General features: G+C 41.0%; 1 protein-coding gene across 4 annotated transcripts in view; it reads left to right on the plus strand.

Annotated features, from left to right (window-relative positions):
* The window catches only part of epx (eosinophil peroxidase), a 108274-nt gene that overhangs the window by 67082 nt on the left and 19731 nt on the right, over nt 1-21461 (plus strand). For all 4 annotated transcript variants that reach the window (XM_087996632.1, XM_087996634.1, XM_043706042.2 and 1 more), the window contains 5 exons: nt 1573-1733; nt 7473-7731; nt 9337-9507; nt 15756-15993; nt 20175-20386. In XM_087996632.1, coding sequence (XP_087852758.1) covers nt 1573-1733; nt 7473-7731; nt 9337-9507; nt 15756-15993; nt 20175-20386 — 1041 coding nt within the window. The remainder of the gene's footprint in view (nt 1-1572; nt 1734-7472; nt 7732-9336; nt 9508-15755; nt 15994-20174; nt 20387-21461) is intronic.

Genomic DNA, 21461 nt, shown 5'->3' on the forward strand with positions numbered 1-21461 from the left:
CCACCATTTGCACTTACATCTTCCATGCCATATCCACCAACAGCTGGCCTCAGGAACCCATGGTGAGATAAATTAAAATAATGTTTTAGTATCTATTATAGAAGTAATTATATTTTAATGGAAACACATTCATTAATAAAGCCCATTCAATAAGTATAAAATACCTTCAAGTAGTTACCAAACATAGAATTTGCATTCATTGTCCCAAATCAAATATTGCTAATCTCTTCATAACCATGTAGAATTATCAATCAAACTGAACTTGTTGTGATAATGATAGACTGTGGGTTGGGTACAGTAGCATTAATCCTCATGTCACCAAATGGTGAAATTGGAAAACATATTTCTTTTCAACTGCAGATTGGATAGTTCCCTTTTTCAAAATATTATAGAGTTTGAAGAACTTGAATTACTTGAAAATGTAATTAATCTGCAGAAATTATCCATTTAATATGTATGTTTATGTTTTCTTTTAACAGTTGCAAAGGATACTGATCTCTCCCAAAGAGGCAACTGACATTCCCAAAAAAAGAGAACCTTACCTTTGCTCAGATTCTTTTCTCAAATGCCAAAAGCCCACATGGCATGTTTTGGAAATCCCAAGAATGAAAATTGCCCCTATTTGAAAGCAGATGCACTCTTAAATGCTCTGTTGTTCCAGATACCACTGAGATGTGAAATATGTCCTGCCCAATTACCCTTAACACCATTCCCAGCTAAAATGGTAGTTGCTCAGACTGGGGAGAGACTTTTGGAATTAAGACGAGGGTAGCATGGTGGCTCAGTGGTTAGTACTACAGCCTGACAGCACCAGGAATCCATGTTCGATTCCAGCCTCGGGCAACTGTCTGTGCGGAGTTTGCACATTCTCCCTGTGTCTGCGTAGGTTTCCTCCGGGTGCTCCAGTTTCCTTCCACAATCACAAAGATGTGCAGGTCAGCTGGATTGGCCATGCTCAATTGCCCATAGGGTCAGGTGCATTAGTCAGATGGAAATGGGTCTGGCTGGTTTACTCTTCGGAGAGTCAGTGTGCATTTATTGGGCCAAATGGCCTGTTTCCATACTGTAGGAAATCTAATCAATTGAGTCCTTTATGGCTAAACAAATCTCCCATATTTCAAGAAACAGGAAGAGAAGATTAACATGCAAACAGTATGCAAAATAGTAGCTGACCTCTGTGATACCATTACATCTCAGAAAAGACAATGGAAGAGACAAACAGTTCTCTCAGGTCAGACCAGTACATACTGGAGTTGGGACCAGTTCTTTATAAACTAACAACCAACTGTGAGAAATTAGTTACCTTGCATTAATTAACAGCAGAGCTAGCTTATAGATTTGAAAAAGGCCCCAGAATTTATAACTATAAAGTTAATGTGAAACATTAAAATGTGTGAACTTTATTGCTCAGAAATTGAACACTTTCCATTTGAGGCATTGGTACCAAGACAAGAGAAACAAAGGTTATTTCAGAAACCATTATGGCCAGTTTCTGTACCAATAAAATAGAGACACTGCAGCAAGACTGGCCAGTTTGTCCAATACCTGAGAATTTGAGAATTTGTTTTGCAGGAGATTCCCGAGCAAATGAACATTTAGGGATGCAGGTACTGCACACAATCTTCTTAAGAGAGCACAATCGAATAGCCTCAGAATTGCACCAACTAAATCCACACTGGAGTGGAGAGATTGTGTACCAGGAAGCACGGAAAATAATTGGAGCATACCATCAGGTAATGAAGAGAATTACTATTGGCAAGATAGGGACCTCTGGATATTCCGAGCAATTTCTTTACCTCTGCACTCAGATCCTTTTAGGCAAAGCACTGTGTTAGGAGATTGTGGCTATGTGATTTTCTTCAATGCTTACATCGGAACTGCATTTTATCCAGGCTTTAAGAAATGCATGACAGATGCCTAAGTGAAGACATTTTATTCAATGACAAAACAAATATATTTGTAGATAATAATCATGTCAAGTCTGTGTTTTTGAAATTAACTCACCACAGTTTGTGTTTATAAATGGAGTTCAATGGCCCAGTTATTAAGCATATGAACAAGGAGCAAGAGTAGGCCTTTCAGCTCCTCAAGCCTGCTCCACCATTCAACTGAATCATAGCAGATCTGACTGTAACCTCAAATCTGCATTCCCACCTACCCTGTTAAATTTTTAGCTTTTTCCTGAACAAGGATCTACCTACCTCTGCCTTAAAATATTTAAAGGACCCTGCTTTCATCAACTTTTCAAGAAAAAGTTCTAAAGATTTATAACAGTTTGAAATGAGAAAAATGCCTAGTGTTGTTTTAAACATGTCTCTCCTGATTCTTAAACAATCACCTTTAGTCTAGATTCTCCCATAAGAGGAGGCAACCTCTCCACAACTAACATCTCAAGATTACATAGGATTTTACATGTCTCAATCAAGTTGCCTGTTAATCTCCTAAACTCAAGTAGAGCCTAACCTATCCAGCTTTTCCTCATAAGATAACACACTCATACCAGGTATTAATTTGTCAACCTTCTCTGAGCTGCTTACATCACATTTCCATCTTTTTCTTAGTAAAATGACCAATAGTGTGCACAGTACTCCAGCTGTGGTCTCACCAATGCCCTGTAATCCTAAAATGTAACCTTTCTAACTTCAGTATTCAATTCCTCTCCCAGTAAAGAATAAAATTCTCTTAGCTTTTGAATTACGTGCTGTATTTCATACAAATCTTTTGTGACTCGTATTCGGTCATCCAGATGCCTCTGCATCTCAGCACTTTCCAAAACTTTCATCATTAAGAAAACATTTTTTTTATTCTTCCTGCAAAACTATACATTAATTGTTACAAAGTAATGGCAATTCCATTTACACAACATCTGTCATGACATCCTGCATCTGAAGCACAATTGCCAACAATCTGTGGTTTTGCAGGGAACAATACATACACAATAAGAGAGTTTGGCTCTTTTCTCTGAGTCTGGACGGGACTTGCAGCGCACATCCAAATGAAGCTATGACAAGAAAAGCAGCTCATAAGAAATTCTCATCCCATGTTCCTTAGACTAAGATTTTCCCAGACAATTTTCACATGAAAACCACAAGGAGAGAATCAGGAGAATTTTATCACAAGAAATATTCAAAATTAAGAAGCCACAGGGTGATGATAACAACACACTATAGGTAAAAGAAAGGATTCTACAAATACCTCCTCCTTCAAGTATAGCTCTATAAAGAGGCTAAGACCTTTTGTACACAGACTTGCTTTCCTGTGATGTGTTGCAAAATGATTCACTCAACACCTGCTAAGTATTTTCTTTAAATATTTGTGATTATTCATTCACCAGGCACAAGTCTGCAGTGTGATGGAATACTCTCCACCAGCCTGTCCAACAAATAATGCTGACCTTGCTAACGTTGATCTCTTTTGCACGCCCTGTGCAATGTTACCTCTACCCCTCTTTCTAAATCTTTTCTTCTGTACATTTCTGCTTACTATGAACTGCCTGTACTGCTCGTAAACAAACCTTTTCACTGTACTTTGGTACAAATGACAATAATCACATCAATCAATCAACGGAAGAGATTTAACACCATTCTGGACAAAGCATTTCTTCTGATCCATCAACTACCTTAAATATTCATTCCCTCCACCAATAGCATACGGTGGAAGCAGTATGTAACATCTACAACTGCACAACAGCAATTTGCTAAGGCTTCTGCAACAGTACTTTCCAAACCCACAACCTCAACCATCGGGAATAACTAGGGCACAGATAAATGGGAGTATCAATACCTGCAAGTACCCCTCTCAACCACACATCATCCTGACTTTGTAAATATATCCCTCACTATCACTGGGTCAAAATCCTAGAACTCCCTTCCTATGTGCACTGTAGCAATTCATCACAAGGACCAAAGTGGATTCAAAACATAGCTCATTGCCACCTTCTCAAGGATAATGAAAGGCGGTCAATAACTGCTGGCCTTGCTTGTAATATCTGGACCCATGAATGAAAAGTAGGAGTGTTTACTGTAAATTAGTACAAGTGAATCAACCTGCCTTTCAGATTCCAGAGCTTGCCTGTATTGATTTTTGTCATTATTAAATACCATGTTCCTATTGTCATTATTCTAGGAGCTCCCTTTTTAACGATAGATTAATGATGATAAGCTGAATATTCTATCTCATCTTTTGCTCTGTGTAATTTTGTGAAAGCACACTAACAGCTACCACCTCTGAAAGGCAAGGTGCATTGAGAGCATAACAATGCAGGAAGTGGTGTAAATTATTGGGCAGTTGGAACCTTGTAAAATGGTGGAACCGACCAAAGGATGTGACAAGGTTCTCTAATGTATGTGCTGGGCACCTTGGTGCAAGAAATGCAATGGAGGAGAGGGAACTTCTTCCCTACTGGAAGAAAATACTGACAAGGCAGTGACAAAACAGTCAATTTCTGCCATGAACTAGATATGAAGTGAAATATTGTAATGATCTCGTACGAGTGCTCAAGATCAGTAAGTACACCCTTAGTCACTATTTCATTCCATCATTGTCCAGTACTCTAACCCAGGGTCAGTTTCTGTGTAATCCTCAATGTCTGGTACCCTAACCCACGGTTTGTTTCAATGTCACCCTCATTGTCTGATATTCTAATTATTCAAACAGGTAAAATATAGTTTAAAAGACTAATATTTCAAACTTAAGTGTAACAATTTGGCAGTCTGACAATTCATCCTAATACTCAGGATATCCATCTGGAGAGGTATGCAATGTTCTCTGTTGCAGTTGTCCAAGAATTCAGCTGTCTTGCTTTTAGTTTCTATTGCTCAGCCACTGAACAATCATAGTCATTGGAGTATTTTCCTCTCTTTTGTGTATGAGTGGTCTGCAGTTTATTAGTCTGAGCTGGTTTCCTTCACTGCAGAATCATGATCAGTAATCATTTTGTATTATCTGGGCTGGTGGCGTATTTTCAGAAACATTTGCATATATGCAAGTTATATTTGTATTTATAACTTATATTCTCTGTCTGGTGTGCATTTCTGGTAGATCTCCACCTGCTTACTCATTGTGTATCTCTTTCATTCTCCTCTTTCTTTGAGAAGAATGTCCTCTCTCATAGAATGTTTGGACAAGTAGTTGCTGGATAAGGTTGTTCATACTTGCCTTCCAAGTATAGGTTGTGCCTGCACTAGTAATTCTTTCACAATTGAGGCTGCATGAAAACTCAGCAATATAATGTGAAAGTCTTGTTTTGTTGCTCAACAATTAATGACTATTTGTTTAAAAGTATATATCATTTGAATGTGGATAGTGGGGTGATGACACAATATGGGTCACTCCCCACTTATTAAGTGTCTGGAAATGGTATGCCGGTATATCGTGGTCCTTTGCCAAACACATACTGATCTAGGCCAGTAAATATGCTGAAATAGCAAGTTCACCTTTGTATGCCCAAAGATTTGTTTTTAGGTACTTCATTTTAGGTACTTCTTTTATACTTTCAGGCCACCACAGAAAGCTGTGCTCATATGTAGCCCTACTACTGCATAGATATCCACCAGGTAGAAGATTTCAGGACATCAAGGCAAGATTGTATATTGGCACTGCAGTGTGATTCTGCCAATGCACAGAATTGCTGATTTGTTAAGGTGTGAGATGGCCTTTCAAATGTTGTACCTCAGCAATGGAACTCAATGGCACTTCTTTCAGGATGCATAGTGGCGACATATTGGTTTCCATCTTAATTTTAGCTTTTAGTGAGTGTGTTATTCTACCTTTGGATATCAATGGTAATAAAAGTTTCTGATCACCTTATACCATCTTCTGCCATTTGTCATTTCCTTGGCAGTCTCTGAATCTGATATGTCTGCATTGGTATACCTTCTTAAAATAAAAGATTAAAAACATCCTTGACGACCAGCTCAAATTAAGAATTAACTCAAGATTAACAGATTCCCACTGAAGTCATACAATTAATAACCCAACAGCCTACTGACCAGGTTTCTGTGACATGTCACAGGAAAAGTTAGGAGTGTGAATTTTTTTTCCAGAAACAACTGACAGAGGATGAAGGAGCAATTTCCTTGATACCAGTGATGTGGTGTTGTTCCATCTTATTGGTTACTGATTACTTGCTGGGAATTGTCTTGGCTTTTGGAACCTGACTTATAATATATAGGTGAAAGTGAGGACTGCAGATGCTGGAGATCAGAGTCTAGATTAGAGTGGTGTTGGAAAAGCACAGCAGTCAGGCAGCATCCGAGGAGCAGGAAAATTGACATATTTCAGGCAAAAGCCCTTCATCAGGAGTGAAAAATAAATGCCTAATATGCCTTGACACCACTTTCTTATAGATATCAAGAAAAGCTGGACAGTCTTCAGGTACATGTAGCAAACTGCATCTGTTACAGATTTTGTTAGTTTGGTATTCACAGTAATGATGCTAGCTGCACCTAAAGCATTTAATTTTGTTGGCCTACCTCTTTGGCCTCATGCTTGCATCTATCCTCAAATAATGTATTAATATTGTTTCTTAATTAATTTTCTTGCCTAAAGATCCTTTCTCAAGATTTAATTAATGCAGACAACTAAATGACTAACTCAGTGAGCCTCTCAGAGTTCTTCTTTGGAAGAGTCGCACTCATACCCTGTGCTGAAGCATCTTCCAATAAGCTGGTTAATAAACTCTTGAGGTTGCTAACTATATTGCCTAAGTTGAAGCCCGCTAATCCTCAAGTCAATTCGTACTTTGAGCTAGCCTTTGAGAATCTCCCAGGTCTTTATATGGATCTTTCTGATCAGCTATAGAAAGGCTGGGTGGGTTACCTTTGTAAAGCCCCTCCATGCCACTGCACTGATACTTTTAGAGCAAATTTTCATAGGATCACTGATCACTCGATCTGTAGAGTAGAACTATATATGTTGTTTGAACAATTATAATTCAGTCGGGGTGTCACTGATTGCCTAATCCATAATAACGTTTCTGTTATCCATGATTCTGTTTTAACAATATTACATTATGTCACCATAAGCCATGTGTCCCTGTCTGTGTATCAATTCAAGTTAAAAATGTCCTTTAGAGAAGGAAACCTACCATCTTTACCTGGTCTGGTCTCCATGTGACACCAGCCCCTCAGTACTGTGGCTGCTTTTTAACTGCTGCCTGGGCAATTAGGGGTGATCAACAAATACTGGCCTAACCAGCAACACTCATCTCATAAACTAATTAAAAATGGTCAGCAAGAACAGAGATTGTGACAAGGCAAATAAAAAAAGGTGAAGACAAAAATTGAAGTGCATACAGAGAGATGGAAGTCATTATTAATGGAGACACAGGGAAAGACTGATCCTCACTGAATTTCAAATCTATAAACTAAGAGTGTTGAGATGCCATTTTGCTTTCAGCATCTAAGATTTATGCTGGTCAATGGGCTGAGGAGAAGGAAATGTAACTGGAGCTTCCCTTCCCGTTCCGACAGGTTATAAACTGGAAGGAATATATACCTAAAATTCTCGGGCCAGATGCCACAAAGCAGCAGCTGCCTCCTTATAAGGGTTACGATGAAACAGTTGACCCTCGGATTTCTAATGTATTTGCCACAGCAGCATTTCGTTTTGCTCATGTTACCATCCACCCAACAGTGTTTCGACTAGATGAAAATTACAGAGAGAGCCCAGTCTACCCCAGCATCTCTCTGCACAAGTCATTCTTCTCTCCCTGGAGAATTATTGAAGAAGGTAAGAACTAAAAGTTACACATTTTAACATGTATAGTATCAGGAGCAAAATCCATTAATGTTGGGTTTATCACGTACCTGCTATTTGGTTCCAGAGATTTGTAATTCTTTATTCAAACCATCATGTTCGCCTGTAAATCTGAACAGAGAGTGTTAGTCAGCCAATGCAATCCTCTTCTCATCCTGTATGCAAACTTATTGGGTTAGAATTTTCTTTTGGGAAGGAATCCCGATGTTAGATGATATTCCAAATCCAGACGCTGCCTCATATCAGTACCAGTCACCAAAAAGAATTTGACCAAGAGGTGAGGATGTAGGGAATATGTTTTCCCAGCACCTGAACTGGAAAGTCCAAACGCAGTAAGAGGACACCTTGCTATGGAGGTACTTCTGAAGAAAGGTAGAAAATTGACAAGGTAAGAAAGGCCACAGGTGCCAGATCATCTCCCCTCCTGCCATTGGCTGGCAAACAGCCATGACAGCCATCCCAGCAGAGTGGACAGATGTGCTTTAAAATTGGAGGCTAATCTGCTACCACCTGTGATCTGGAAGGGGAACAAAGGGAAAATTTACCCCCACACTCTGTTTCAGTGTCATCCTCATTGTTTAATCCTCTAACACAGCGTCTGTTTCAGTGTCATCCTTTTGTCCAGTGCTCTAACGCAGAGACTGTTTCACTGTCACCGCCATTGTTCAGTGCTCTAATACAGGGGCCGTTTCACTGTCACCGCCATTGTCCAGTGCTCTAATATAGGGGTTGTTTCACTGTCACCGCCATTATCCAGTGTTCTAACACAGGAACTGTTTCACTATCACCCCCATTGTCCAGTGCTCTAACACAGGGGCTGTTTCACTGTCACGCCCATTGTCCAGTGCTCTAACACAGGGGCTGTTTCACGGTCACCCCCATTGTCCAGTTCTCTAACACAGGGGCTGTTTCACTGTCACCCCCCATTATCCAGTATTCTAACACAAGAACTGTTTCACTGTCACCCCCATTGTCCAGTGTTTGAACACAGGGGCTGTTTCACTATCACCCCCCATTGTCCAGTGTTCTAACGCTGGAGCTGTATCACTGTCACCGCCATTATCTAATGTTCTAACACAAGAACTGTTTCACTGTCACCCCCCCATTGTCCAGTGTTCTAATGCTGGAGCTGTATCACTGTCACCGCCATTATCTAGTGTTCTAACACAAGAACTGTTTCACTGCCACCCCCATTATCCAGTGCTCTAACACAGGGGCTGTTTCACTGTCACCTCCATTGTCCAGTGCTCTAACACAGGGGCTGTTTCAATATCACTGCCATTGTCCAGTGCTCTAACACAGGGGCTGTTTCAATATCACTGCCATTGTCCAGTGCTCTAACACAGGGGCTGTTTCACTGTCACCCCCATTGTCCATTGTTGTAGCACAGGGGCTGTTTCAGTGTCACTCTCATTGTGCAGTGCTCTAACCCAGTGTCTGTCACTGCCATTGCTATGTGGTCTAGCTCAGGGGCTGTTCCAGTATCTGCCACATTGTCTGGTACTCTAACCAAGTGTCTATTTCAGTGCCATTCTCAATGTTTGGTACTCTAATTGAGGGTGTTACATTAAACTGCAGGAGGTATTGACCCTATCATTCGAGGAATTATACTGAACTCTGCCAAGCTTCAAACACAAACACAGATGATGCCAGAAGAGCTGACAGAAAAATTGTTTCAGCCCAAGGAATCCTTAGCATTGGACCTGGCAGCACTAAATGTACAGCGAGGGAGAGATCATGGACTACCAAGTGAGTATTAGCAGATAAACCAAGTTCACAGACAGCATGACCAATAACATTGCAAAGCAATCACTTTACAATAACATTGCAAAGCAACAGCTATCTTTATGTTGGCTTCCAACTTATTCCAGTAAACTGTTTAGATGTGGGGCAGTCCTTCGTTGACTCAAAGTATCATCCTCTGGAGAAGTATAGAATTACCAATGTAGCTTTGCATTTCCACATTTAACTGCACACGTGCAGACTCCAGAAACAGAAGCTGACTTCAGAACAGTAAAGAAAATAGAATAGAATTGGCTTTATTGTCATGTGGAGTTGAATGAGTGAGTGAAACTTTTGCAATGTCGCCACATATGGCCCTATGGTAGGTACAGAATACCGAGGTACAAATACTCAAGTATTGTTACAGAATTGAAAAAATAATGAATAAAAGTTCAGCATAGGAATACAGAGATTTTTATTTTAAAAACCCAAATTGCATTCCTTTTCACAAGCCCATGCCAGCACTGAGCTCCAGACCACACCAGACTTCAAAACAATAGGCCTCACTGCCAATTGTTTCCTGAAGAAGGGCTTATGCCCGAAACGTCGATTCTCCTGTTCCCTGGATGCTGCCTGACCTGCTGCGCTTTTCCAGCAACACATTTCCAGCTCACTGCCAATCCACAAGAGCCTCGTTTCCCCTTGAGGCTTCCAGGCCAGGACTCGCCTCCTGGCTTCATTCCCCCCCCGCCCCCCCGCCGCAGCCAGCCTCCCGTTCCAGGACTCACCCTCCCCACTATCCCCCCATCCCCACCCCACCCACCACAGCCAGATTCCTGCTCCAGGAGTTGCCACCCCCCACCACCATAGCCGGGCTCACACTGTGGAGCTCTCCCAGACAGCAGAGATAGCAAAAGCTAGCAGTTTTACCATTGCTATAGCAAAATCTAACCATCACAAAGAATACATTACATGGGTGGGTAAAAAGACAAAGGAATCTGGGAGTCAGTTGGGGAGGGAGGTACATGTGATTCAGATTACTGCTGATATGGGAATAAAGACTAACAGAGACTGGTTTCATCAACAATTACTTTTTGTCTAAGTTCCATTTAATTCTCCAGCAACCAATCACATTAACAAATGGCTAAAGTATGCCACAAAAAGGATAATATATAATCTGACATGTGTAACAATTAGGAACTCTTTGGATGATATGGATGAGATTGTTCTATTTTAGTAAGATTCTTTCTCTTCCTGTTTGGAACCTGGAATTGCCTGCCTGCCAGCAACATTTCTTCTGGCCATTTACTGCAGGGCAAGGAAAGAGCAGCACTGGCTCACTCAGTGTTCAACCTTTAGGAAAAGTCATACATAAAAATATACCTACTTCATTCTCAAAGGCTAACTGGTAAAGCAGGTGTGAAATGAATATTCTGAGAATAGGGACTTGTAAAGAATTATCTTGCAATTAGAGGAGCAGTGATAACGCCGAAACTTAACAATGCCTCAGGCCTGGAGGTATCAAACCACAGGTCAACACAAAAAATAGGAGCAGGAGTAGGCCATGCAGCCTTTCATCCTGCTCTGCTATCCATTATGGCCATGGCTGATCATCCAAATCAGGAACATGTCTCCTGCATCTACACTGTCCCATCGTAACATCATACAGCACGGAAACAGACTCTTTGGTCCAACTCATCTGCATCGAGCAGATATCCCAGTCTGACTTGTCCCATTTTCCAGCACTTGGCCCGTATCCCTCCAAACCCTTCCTCTTTCCACACGTGCACCATCCACTGTATGAAAAAGTTACCCCTCAGGTCCTTTTTATATCTTTCTCCTCTCATCTTAAATCTACACCCTCTAGTTCTGGACTCCCCCACACCGCGGAAAAGAACCTGGCTCTTTACCCTATCCATGCCCCTCATGATTTTCAAACCTCTATAAAGACCCCCTCAGCCTTTGACGGTCCAGGGATAAAAACCCTAGCCTGTTCAGCTTCTCCCTATAACTGTCTTCCAATCCTGGCGACATCCTTATAAATTATTTCTGCACCCTCAAGTTTAACAACATCCTTCCTATAGGAGGGTGACCAGAATTGCACGCAATATTCTAAAAGTGGCCAAATCAGTGTCCTGTACATCCACAACATGATGTCCCAACTTCTATATTCAATGTTCTGATCAATAAAGGCAAGTAAACCAAGCGCTTTCTTCACTTTCAAGGAAATGTGCATACGCACATGTACCTCTCTGTTCATCAACACTCCCAGGGCCCTACCATAAACTGTACAAGTCCTGCCCTGATGGAGGTTTCAGTTTCTAAATGATATTCTCTCATTCTTCCTAACTCCAGTGAATATAATCTTTAATGCATTAAGCACTCCGCATTCATCAGTCCTGCCATTTTGGTAAGTACCAATGGAGCAGAAAATATGAAAAGTAGTAATTGCATTGATTTAACACATTACATGATCCTACAGGCAATTAAGTACTTGTTTGAAGTGATGTCACTATTGTAACAGAAAATATGACAGTCAGAGTGCACACAGCAAGCTGCCTCAACAGCAATGTGACAAGAGTCTTGGGTCTCCTATTAGCATTTAAACAATACAATTGGGTGGTAAAAGGAAGCGTGAAACCAATTCGGGATTATAAAAGGAACTTATACACAATGGCTGGGGACAACTTGAAAGACTAATTTAATATTTTCCATCTGCATTTACCAAAGTAACTTCATGGTGAAAGAGGAAGCAATGTAGGCACCTGATAGGCATGAAATTAGAGTCAAAGAGATGCATAGTATGGTAACAGACCCTTCATCTATGCTGACCATATATCCTAAATAAATCTAGTACCATTTTCCAGCACTTGGCCCATATCCCTCTTAACCCATTCTCTTCATATATCCATCCTGATGCCTTTTGGCAGCACAGTGGCTCAGTGGTTAGCACTGCTGCCTCACAGCGCCAGGGAACCAGATTCAATTCCTGCCTCGGGTGACTGTCTCTGTGGAGTTTGCACATTCTCTCTGTGTCTGCGCGAGTTTCCTCCCAGTGTTCTGGTTTCCTCCCACAGTCCAAAGATGTGCAGCTCAGGTAAATTGGCCATGCTGAATTGCCCATTGTGTTAGGTGCATTAGTCAGGGGTAAAATGTAGGGGAATGGGTCTGGGTAAGTTACTCTTTGAAGAGTTGGTGTGACTTGTTGGGCTGAAGGGCCTGTTCCACACTGTAGGGAATCTAATCAAATGCTGTAGTTGTACCAGCCTCCACCACTTCCTCGGGCAGCTCATTCCATACACACACTGCCCTGTGTGTGAAACAGTTGCCACTTAGATCCCTTTTAAATCTTTCCCCTCTTATTTTAAACCCATGCCCTCCAGTTTTGGATTCCCCACCCTGGGGGAAAGACCTTGTCTATTACCCTATCCATGCCCCTCATGACTTTATAAACCTGGATAAGGTCACCCCTCAACCTCCAATGCTCCAGGGACAATAGCCCTTGTCTATTCAGCTTCTCCATATACTTCAAGCCCTCCAACCCTGGCAACATCCTGGACTGTTTCAAGTTTCACCACATCCTTCCTGTAGGAGGGAGATCAAAATTGCATGCAGTATTCCAATAGTGGCCTAACCAATGTCCTATATACCCACAACATGACCTCCCAATTCCTATACTCAACACACTGACAAATAAATGCAAGCATACCAAATATCTTCTTCTCTATCCTATCTACCTGTGACTCCACTCTCAAGGAAGTATGAACCTGCACTCCAAGTCGCTTCTTTCAGCAACACTCCCCAGGACCTTACCATTAAGTGAATAACTCCTGCCCTGATTTGTCTTTCCAAAATGCAGCACCTCACATTTATCTAAATTAACTCCAACTCCCACTCCTCGGCCCATTGGCCTTTCTGATCAAGATCACATTGTATTCTGAGGTAACGGTTTTCACTGTCCAATATAGCTCCAATTATGATGTCACCTGCAGATTTATTAACCATACCTCCTATGCTGACATCTAAATCACAAAAATTGAAAGAGAAACAATATTAGATCAGTTTCTGTGCAGTATTCAAAGTCGATAAGATGCTGCATAAGATGCATTTAAACTTGATGAGGGAAGTAGAGTTGAAAATTGAGGAGGCATACTCTATAATATTCTGAAATCAAGTATCATCAATACATAAATGAAAGATAATTAGGGAAAATCTGCACCAATATGCTAAGGACAAATAACATTTAACTAGTGTGTTCAGGTTTTTTTTAAAAAGGTAACTCAGAAAGCAGAACCTTCACAGCCCATCAATGTGGTCATTAGTTAGGCCACTGTTCAAATATTGCGTGCAATTCTGGTCTCCTTCCTATCGGAAAGATGTTGAGAAACTTGAAAGAGTTCAGAAAAGATTTACAAGGATTTTGCCATAGTTGGAGGAGTTGAGCTATAAGGAGAGGCTAAACAGGCTGGGGCTGTTTTCCCTGGAGCATCGGAGGCTGAGGGGTGACCTTATAGAGGTTTACAAAATTATGAGGGGCATGGATAGGGTAAATAGACAAAGTCTTTTCCCTGGGGTCGGGGAGTCCAGAACTAGAGGGCATAGGTTTAGGATGAGAGGGGAAAGATATAAAAGAGACCTAAGGGGCAACCTTTTCAAACAGAGGGTGGTACGTGTATGGAATGAGCTGCCAGAGGAAGTGATGGAGGCTGATACAATTGCAACATTTAAGAGGCATTTGGTCGGGTATATGAATAGGAAGGGTTTGGAGGGATACGGGCCGGGTGCTGACAGGTGGGACTAGATTGGTTTGGATATCTCATTGGCATGGATGGGTTGGACCGAAGGGTCTGTTTTCATGCTGTACATCTCTGACTCTATAACTATGGCAAAAGAGTTAGGAGAATCATGAGATCGAGAATGAGTGCTTCACACCATTGAGAACAAGAAGTCCTAATTTCCAAGTGTTGTTTGGCAAGATGAGATTCTAGCTGCTGACTGGCAAGAGGTCTATTTGAATGTATTGGTTTGTATTTACATGATTAATTATGTAAACTCGCCTCAATATAGTTTTGCATTCTCCCACCTGCCACATAGAAAGTAAATGGTAACAATCCCAGTGTGAAAATCAGAACAGTTATCTGGTGACTCCAGCTCACTGTTTGCCCCTCCGGACCTCTATCAATTACCAACATCTCAGGACACACTCCATGGGCAGTAACAACCTGCACCTCCATGAAAAGGAAACACTCCATCAAACTAGTCACAATCAATATTTATTTAATTTTTGGTAAGAATTGGACCAAGTGTTAATTGGCTTAATGTCATTAATGTTGTGTATATGGACTTCCAAAAATTATTTGATAAATTAATGTAGAACAGACTTCTGAAAAAGGTTAGAACTCATGGAATTTAAGTAATTATAGCAACTTATTGTGAGCAACAGAAAATTGAGAGTAGTTAGGGCAGTCCTTTTTCATACTAAAGGGAGGTTTATAGTCAGGATTCAGCATTGAGACCCCTGTACTTCCTAACATATTAAGTATCCAGACTGTGATGTACAAAGCACAATTTCAAAATTTTCAGGTAAAGCAAAATTTGGAAGAAATGTGAACTCTTGAATAATATAATGGTTCTGAAGGAGTTAATGTTCTTGTTTCATTGAGTTCCACACATTACAGTAGCCAATCCAACAAAGTGTTGCATGGGCCTGGTTACTACACCCAAAATCAAGAGGTCCATCATAATATGTATTGATTCAACATATTTTAAATCATTAACAAGAGAAATTTACCCTTTGTTTACCCTCAATAAGAATTTAGCCAAATTGTCTAAAAGTATTTTTGCTAATCAAATCTGATGCCAACAGTCAGTTCTGAGAGGAGCAAGACTACTTACGATATTTTTCACATTATTTGGGAGATTTTGTTCAAAGATTGCCATTTGATCATCTCAGCACCAGAAATCTTCAAACTTTCTATTTCCAATACATCAAAAGGATTAGTTGGGGTAATATGCCACACTAATGGCTTATTGATACACAGGAGACAGTCTAGTGTCCATATGGTTTTGAAACGCTTTCTGGCCAATAGGCATACCCTCAATGACAAATGTGAATTTTCAAAGGAACGTATTTGCTTCCTGGGCCATATTGTTGACAAAGATGGGATAAGGCTGGAAATTAGTGCATTATGCCTGCAGAGCATTATGCAATGACACAGAATGTGGTTCTTTTTTGTTCCAAAGAACAATTTGAACTTTCTTTATTTTCTGGATAGGTTACAGTGCTTGGAGACAATTCTGTGGACTACAGGAAGCCAGAAATCTCTCTGAATTGATACAAATATTTAACAGCACATTCTTGGCCAAGAAGCTCCTATCAGTGTACAAGACACCTGCCAATATCGATGTGTGGGTCGGTGCAATAGCAGAGCCATTACTGCCCAAAGCTCGGGTTGGAGAACTCCTGGCCTGCCTTCTCGGAAAACAATTCCAAGTTTTGAGGGATGGAGACAGGTTTGTATAGGAATTCCCAGTGCTCCCCTAACCAAAACAGACTGGTTAGGTTAGAGTGAGTCAGAGACTAATTTCAATGATCTGCAAAGTTTTTAAACATTTTACGTTCGTTAATGTGTTTATTTGTTTTCACCCTAGCTGCGTCTAAGTCAAGTTACACATGTACTCTTGATTGCTTGATACAAAGTCTGCACACAGCATCTCCATGAGGACGCTCCATACTTTCCTAAATCCAATGACTGGCATACACCAACTGGGTTGGGAAATCAAATAACAGAAGGGCAAATTTCAGAATATATAGGATAATTGTGAAACTGGTTGCCAGGATCCATGTTTTAGATGTCCTCAGAAGTATTCAAATGTTGTGCTAGAGTTTAAAAAGCCAACACTTTGTCCAGCTCATCTATACATTCAACAAGGATCACCAAATCATTCTGAGCATTGATTTTCTTGATTATTGGAAGCTGAAGGGAAGAATCCCAAATCTTAGTGACAGGCATACCCTCTGGTGCCTGAACTCCTGCAGGGATTATGTATTCTCTATATGCTTAGCACTAGAGCCCCATTCGTTCCTCTGGGTCTAATTAGTTCATAAACTAAGCTCATGAGTAGTCAATGCTATAAAGAGTTAAATGTCTTAATGCCCTCAAAGTTACTGAGCTTGTGCAAAAGGAAGTATGTCATGGTGATGTCAAATCACATGGTCAGAGATTTGATAGAAGAAAGCACCAGAAAATCTCTAGTTATGTATTTGGTAATAAACATTAAAAGTTTATCCCAGGCTTGTGTTCAGTCAAAACACCTTAAAAATATTCCAGCATAGAGGCAAGTGGTAACCAACAACTTTCCCTCTAAGCTGGACATGCTACACTATCCCTGGTATTGACTTCTGGCTTTGGAAACTGTTGCTGCATATGGATGGTGGAGAAAAAAGAAGAAAAGAACACTGGGGAGCTTTGGTAACCAGATCCAGAGAAAATGGTGGTAAACAATGAGGAGAAACCTGCAGAAAAAGCCAGTGTTAACAAAGAGCAACAGGCTGACCTCAAGGCCACACCAACAATAAGAGTGCAAGAAGGAAACCCTGCCAGTATGCCCAGCAACCAGCACAGACAGCACCAAAGAAAACATGGCCTTCAATTCAGGTGAGCAATGAACTCACCCAGCACTATCCAGCCACTTTCCCGATTGTAGGTAGCCCCAGACAGCGAAGCCAAGGGCAAAGTGCTTTGAAGATTATACATCTCAGTGGGGACAAAACCAAAAGCACATCAGAACAACATTATTGGAACCATCCTGAAAAAGCAACAAACGTCATTTTGCAAAGTTGTCATGGCTTCAGGATGCCCATAGGCAAAAAGCTTACACTATCAGAACCCATGGCTATAACATTAGCAGTTGTTTTAAAACAACAGCTTGCTTCAAAAAGTTTGTGTTTATAAACCACTAGGCAGAAGCTATTAAAGAAAGCCCTGCACTAAAAATCACATTTAATGGAGAAATCACAAAGAATAAATAACAATATTAGAGAGCTAAAATTAAATTCAATGGACATCATACCAATTTTAAATTAAACACAGGTGTGATACTTACTGTTCTGTTGAATGGGCTTGAACAGTTGCAAATTATCTAGCAGTCTTCCCCTGGCAAAACTTCAAGGCCCAGGAGGAATCAGCCTCAAAGTAAGAGATTAGTTTCAGGTGATATTAAAGGCAAAAAGACAGAGAAATCTCTGAAACTCAATTAGTTATCACTCAACCAGTTAAGTAAGTAAGTCTGTAAAGGTTCGTCCTCATTCCCAATGTGGTAGAAATCAACAAACAATTAAAGTGAATTTAAATGACAATTTCCAAAATATTTCCAATGCCTTAGAAATGTAAATGCTGCATACAACGCAACACTGAAAGAAAATGTCATGACCAGTCTGTTTCTTCACACCCAGGAAGGTTTACAATTATTTCTACAAAAAGGGAAGAAGTGGGATTGAGATGATGCTTCTGAGCAGGTTATTTCACTAGTCACAGAACCCACAAAGCCTTGTGATCTGCTATTGCCAGTTCCTGGATAGATCTACTAGAAATTACATTAATTTAATGCATTTGAACAAGACAGAACCATGAGAAATGCACCTCATGGCATCTGGTTCACAAACAGCACAACTTTCACTAAGCTGAATACAAACATTAGATTCTGGTAATTTCCATTAAATGAGGAGTCCAAACTCTAGTCACCTTCATTGGGGTGGCATGGTGGCTCAGTGGTTAGCACTGCTGCCTCACTGTGCCAGGGACCCAGATTCAATTCCTGCCTTGGGTGACTGTCTGTGTGCAGTTTGCATATGCACCCAGTGTCTGCGTGGGTTTACTGTGGTTTCCTCCCACAATCCAAAGATGCCAGGTGAATTGGCCATGATAAACTGCCCATAGTGATAGATGCATTAGGTAGAGAAATGGGTCTGGGTGGGTTACTCTTCAGAGGATCGGTGTGGATTTGTTGGGCCAAAAGGCCTGTTTCCATACTGTAGGGAATCTAATCTATAACACTCTTTAGATGTTGTTATTTCAAAGGTCTTACTTTTGCAACCACATCCTCACTGGGGATTCTGGAAAGACAAATGTTTAAAATAGTTGATGTGGAAGGTGTCACATGCCACATGAATGACAGACTCATCCATGGATCCACCAACGAACAACATAACAATAGACAACATGGAGTGTTGAAAATATTACAAGATACCGGATTAACACTTAATGACAACAGTCAATGTTCAAGGCCCACCACAAACATTTGAGCCATAATGTCCTGGCAAAAGAGAATATGTTACACCCTCAAAAAGCAAAATTCTCTGGGAATTTCTACCACCCAGGAATATTATTCATCACCAAAGATTTATGGATCTGTGAACTAAATTGAAAAACTCCAGCCCTAGGGAGTCAAAGTAAACAAACATTTGAGGCAAGGCTTCCCAAACAATGGGTCATTAGCTCCAATGCAATGATGACTACCACAGAGCTCTGACCAATGACTAAAATTCTCCTTGTAGTGGAGAATTCACTACAAGGGTATACAGGAAAGCCACACACACAGACCAAGTCCTAAACTATGAAAGTAACCACCCCAACACACACAAACGAAGCTGCATCAGGACACTATTCAAAAGGGCCACAACACACTGCAGTACACCAGAACTGCAAAAAGAAGAAGAGGAACACCTATACAAGGTATTCGCCAAAAACGGATACCCGCGCAACTTCATCAACAGATACCTAAGAGAAAGACCACGGAACGAGGACATACCACAACCAAAAGGACTAGCCACACTACCATACATCAGGAGCATCTCGGAACTGACAGCCAGACTACTGCGACCCCTAGGACTCATAACGGCACACAAACCAACAGCCACGCTCAGACAACTCACCAGAACGAAGGACCCGATACCCAACATGAGCAAAACTAATGTAGTGTACAAAATACCATGCAAGGACTGCACAAAACACTATATAGGACAAACAGGAAGACAGCTAACTATCCGCATACATGAACATCAACTAGCCACGAAACGACACGACCAGCTATCCTTAGTAGCCACACACGCAGACAACAAGCAACATGAATTCGACTGGGACAACACTACTATCATAGGGCAAGCCAGACAGAGAACAGCCAGAGAATTCCTAGAGGCATGGCATTCATCCACAAACTCCATCAACAAACACATCAACCTGGACCCAATGTACCAACCACTACAGCGGACAGCTGAAACTGACAACCGGAAGCGGCAGGGACAAACCACTATAAACACCGGAGGAAACATCAAAGAAGCACTTCGCAGGAGGCTCCCAAGCACTGATGATGTCGCCTAGCCAGGGGACGAAACGTTTGCAACAAAAACTTCCAGCTCGGCGAACAGAACCACAACAACGAGCACCCGAGCTACAAATCTTCGCACAAACTTTGAAAATCAGTTAATGTTTCTCACTTTTCTCAGTTCTGATGAAAGGTCATTCACCTCAAACATTCTGTTTCTCTCTCCAGACATGCTGTCAGAGCTGCTGAATACTTCAGCATTTTCTGTTTCAACTTTTTTTCAGATTTTCAGCATCTGACAATACTCTACTTTCCAATTTTGTGCTTTCTTCTCAGTCCTGCACCTTACTCTGCTGTATTTTTCTCCTCAGGTTTTGGTGGGAAAGTGATGGCATGTTTACCAGCCAGCAGAGAGAAGAGCTGAGCAAAGTCACCCTGTCCAGAATCATATGTGACAACACCAGGATTCAGAGAATTCCAGTGGATGTCTTCTCACGCAATGAATATCCCGATGACTTTGTATACTGTAACAGTTCGGCTATTCCCTCACTCAATCTGTCTCCATGGAGAGAGAACGTCACTGGTAGGTAAAAGCTACCTGTCAATTCTAAAACCAGATTAGAATCTGGTGAGGCTTGGGTGGCGGGGGGAAACATGGCAGAAAGACTGGGAGAAGAAGAAAGGCGAAGAAAAGGGATAAGGAAGAGGACGGGGAGGAGGAGACAAAACCATACAGGAAGAGGATGGGATCAGGACAGCACAAGGATTGGACAGAGAAGATGTAAGAGAGAGTTAGCATAGGGAAATGGCCTGGGATAAGGTCAATAGAGATCAAAGTGAGTGCTGGGCAGGAGTACCAGGAATGGAAGTGGTTGGAATAAAAGGAAAATAGTGAGTGAACTCAAATAAGGGAGGGATGAGATTACAAGATGTGTACTGATGTTTGGTTTTGTAATGAAAATATTTTCAATAGCCTATTCTAACCTCAGTACCAATACATATGCATCAAGAGACAGAGAAATAAAACCGAGGTACTGCATAATATAATCTCCAGCCCAATATACACCAACACAAAATAGCCTCTAAAATAAGCCCAAGTCTGATATATTCTGTCCCATGATATCTCTGTGACAGATGTACCCCTTTGCCCAATATGCTGCTGCTTGTAGTTAGTCCTGCCAGGAGATCTGCTGGCATGCTGTGTCACACCCATCTGTCTTGGCCCATCCTCACACACACACGGTAGCTCTTCTGCAACCAGTGACATTTCCCCATCCAACAATGCTTCAATTAATGTCTTCATCTATTACCCTGCACATTTCTGTACCTTTTCAGCTCTAATCAAATGATTAACATTTTCTAAATGTCACTTTTGTGGATTTCTTTTTGTTCTTGAAATATTAAGCATCCTTATATTTGTCTAATGGACTGTGTTTGGAACTTTTAGTGTACATCTTAGTATCCACATTTCAAGGACGGATTTCTTCCACAGATCTTTATCTATTATCCAGGTTTCTGAGGCATACAGAAAGATGAATAGAATGTATCATCTTCTGAGTCATTCCTTTGTTACAAAGTGGAGTTTGTTGTTAAAACATCCTTGATCTTCAAAAATTTATTTCCGGCTATCTCTGTCCTTCTAACCTTTGCATTACATA

Source organism: Chiloscyllium plagiosum, unplaced genomic scaffold, assembly GCF_037043375.1.
Source record: "Chiloscyllium plagiosum isolate Xiang-an unplaced genomic scaffold, Cpla_swu_hap1 HiC_scaffold_18, whole genome shotgun sequence".
Lineage (NCBI taxonomy): Eukaryota > Metazoa > Chordata > Chondrichthyes > Orectolobiformes > Hemiscylliidae > Chiloscyllium > Chiloscyllium plagiosum.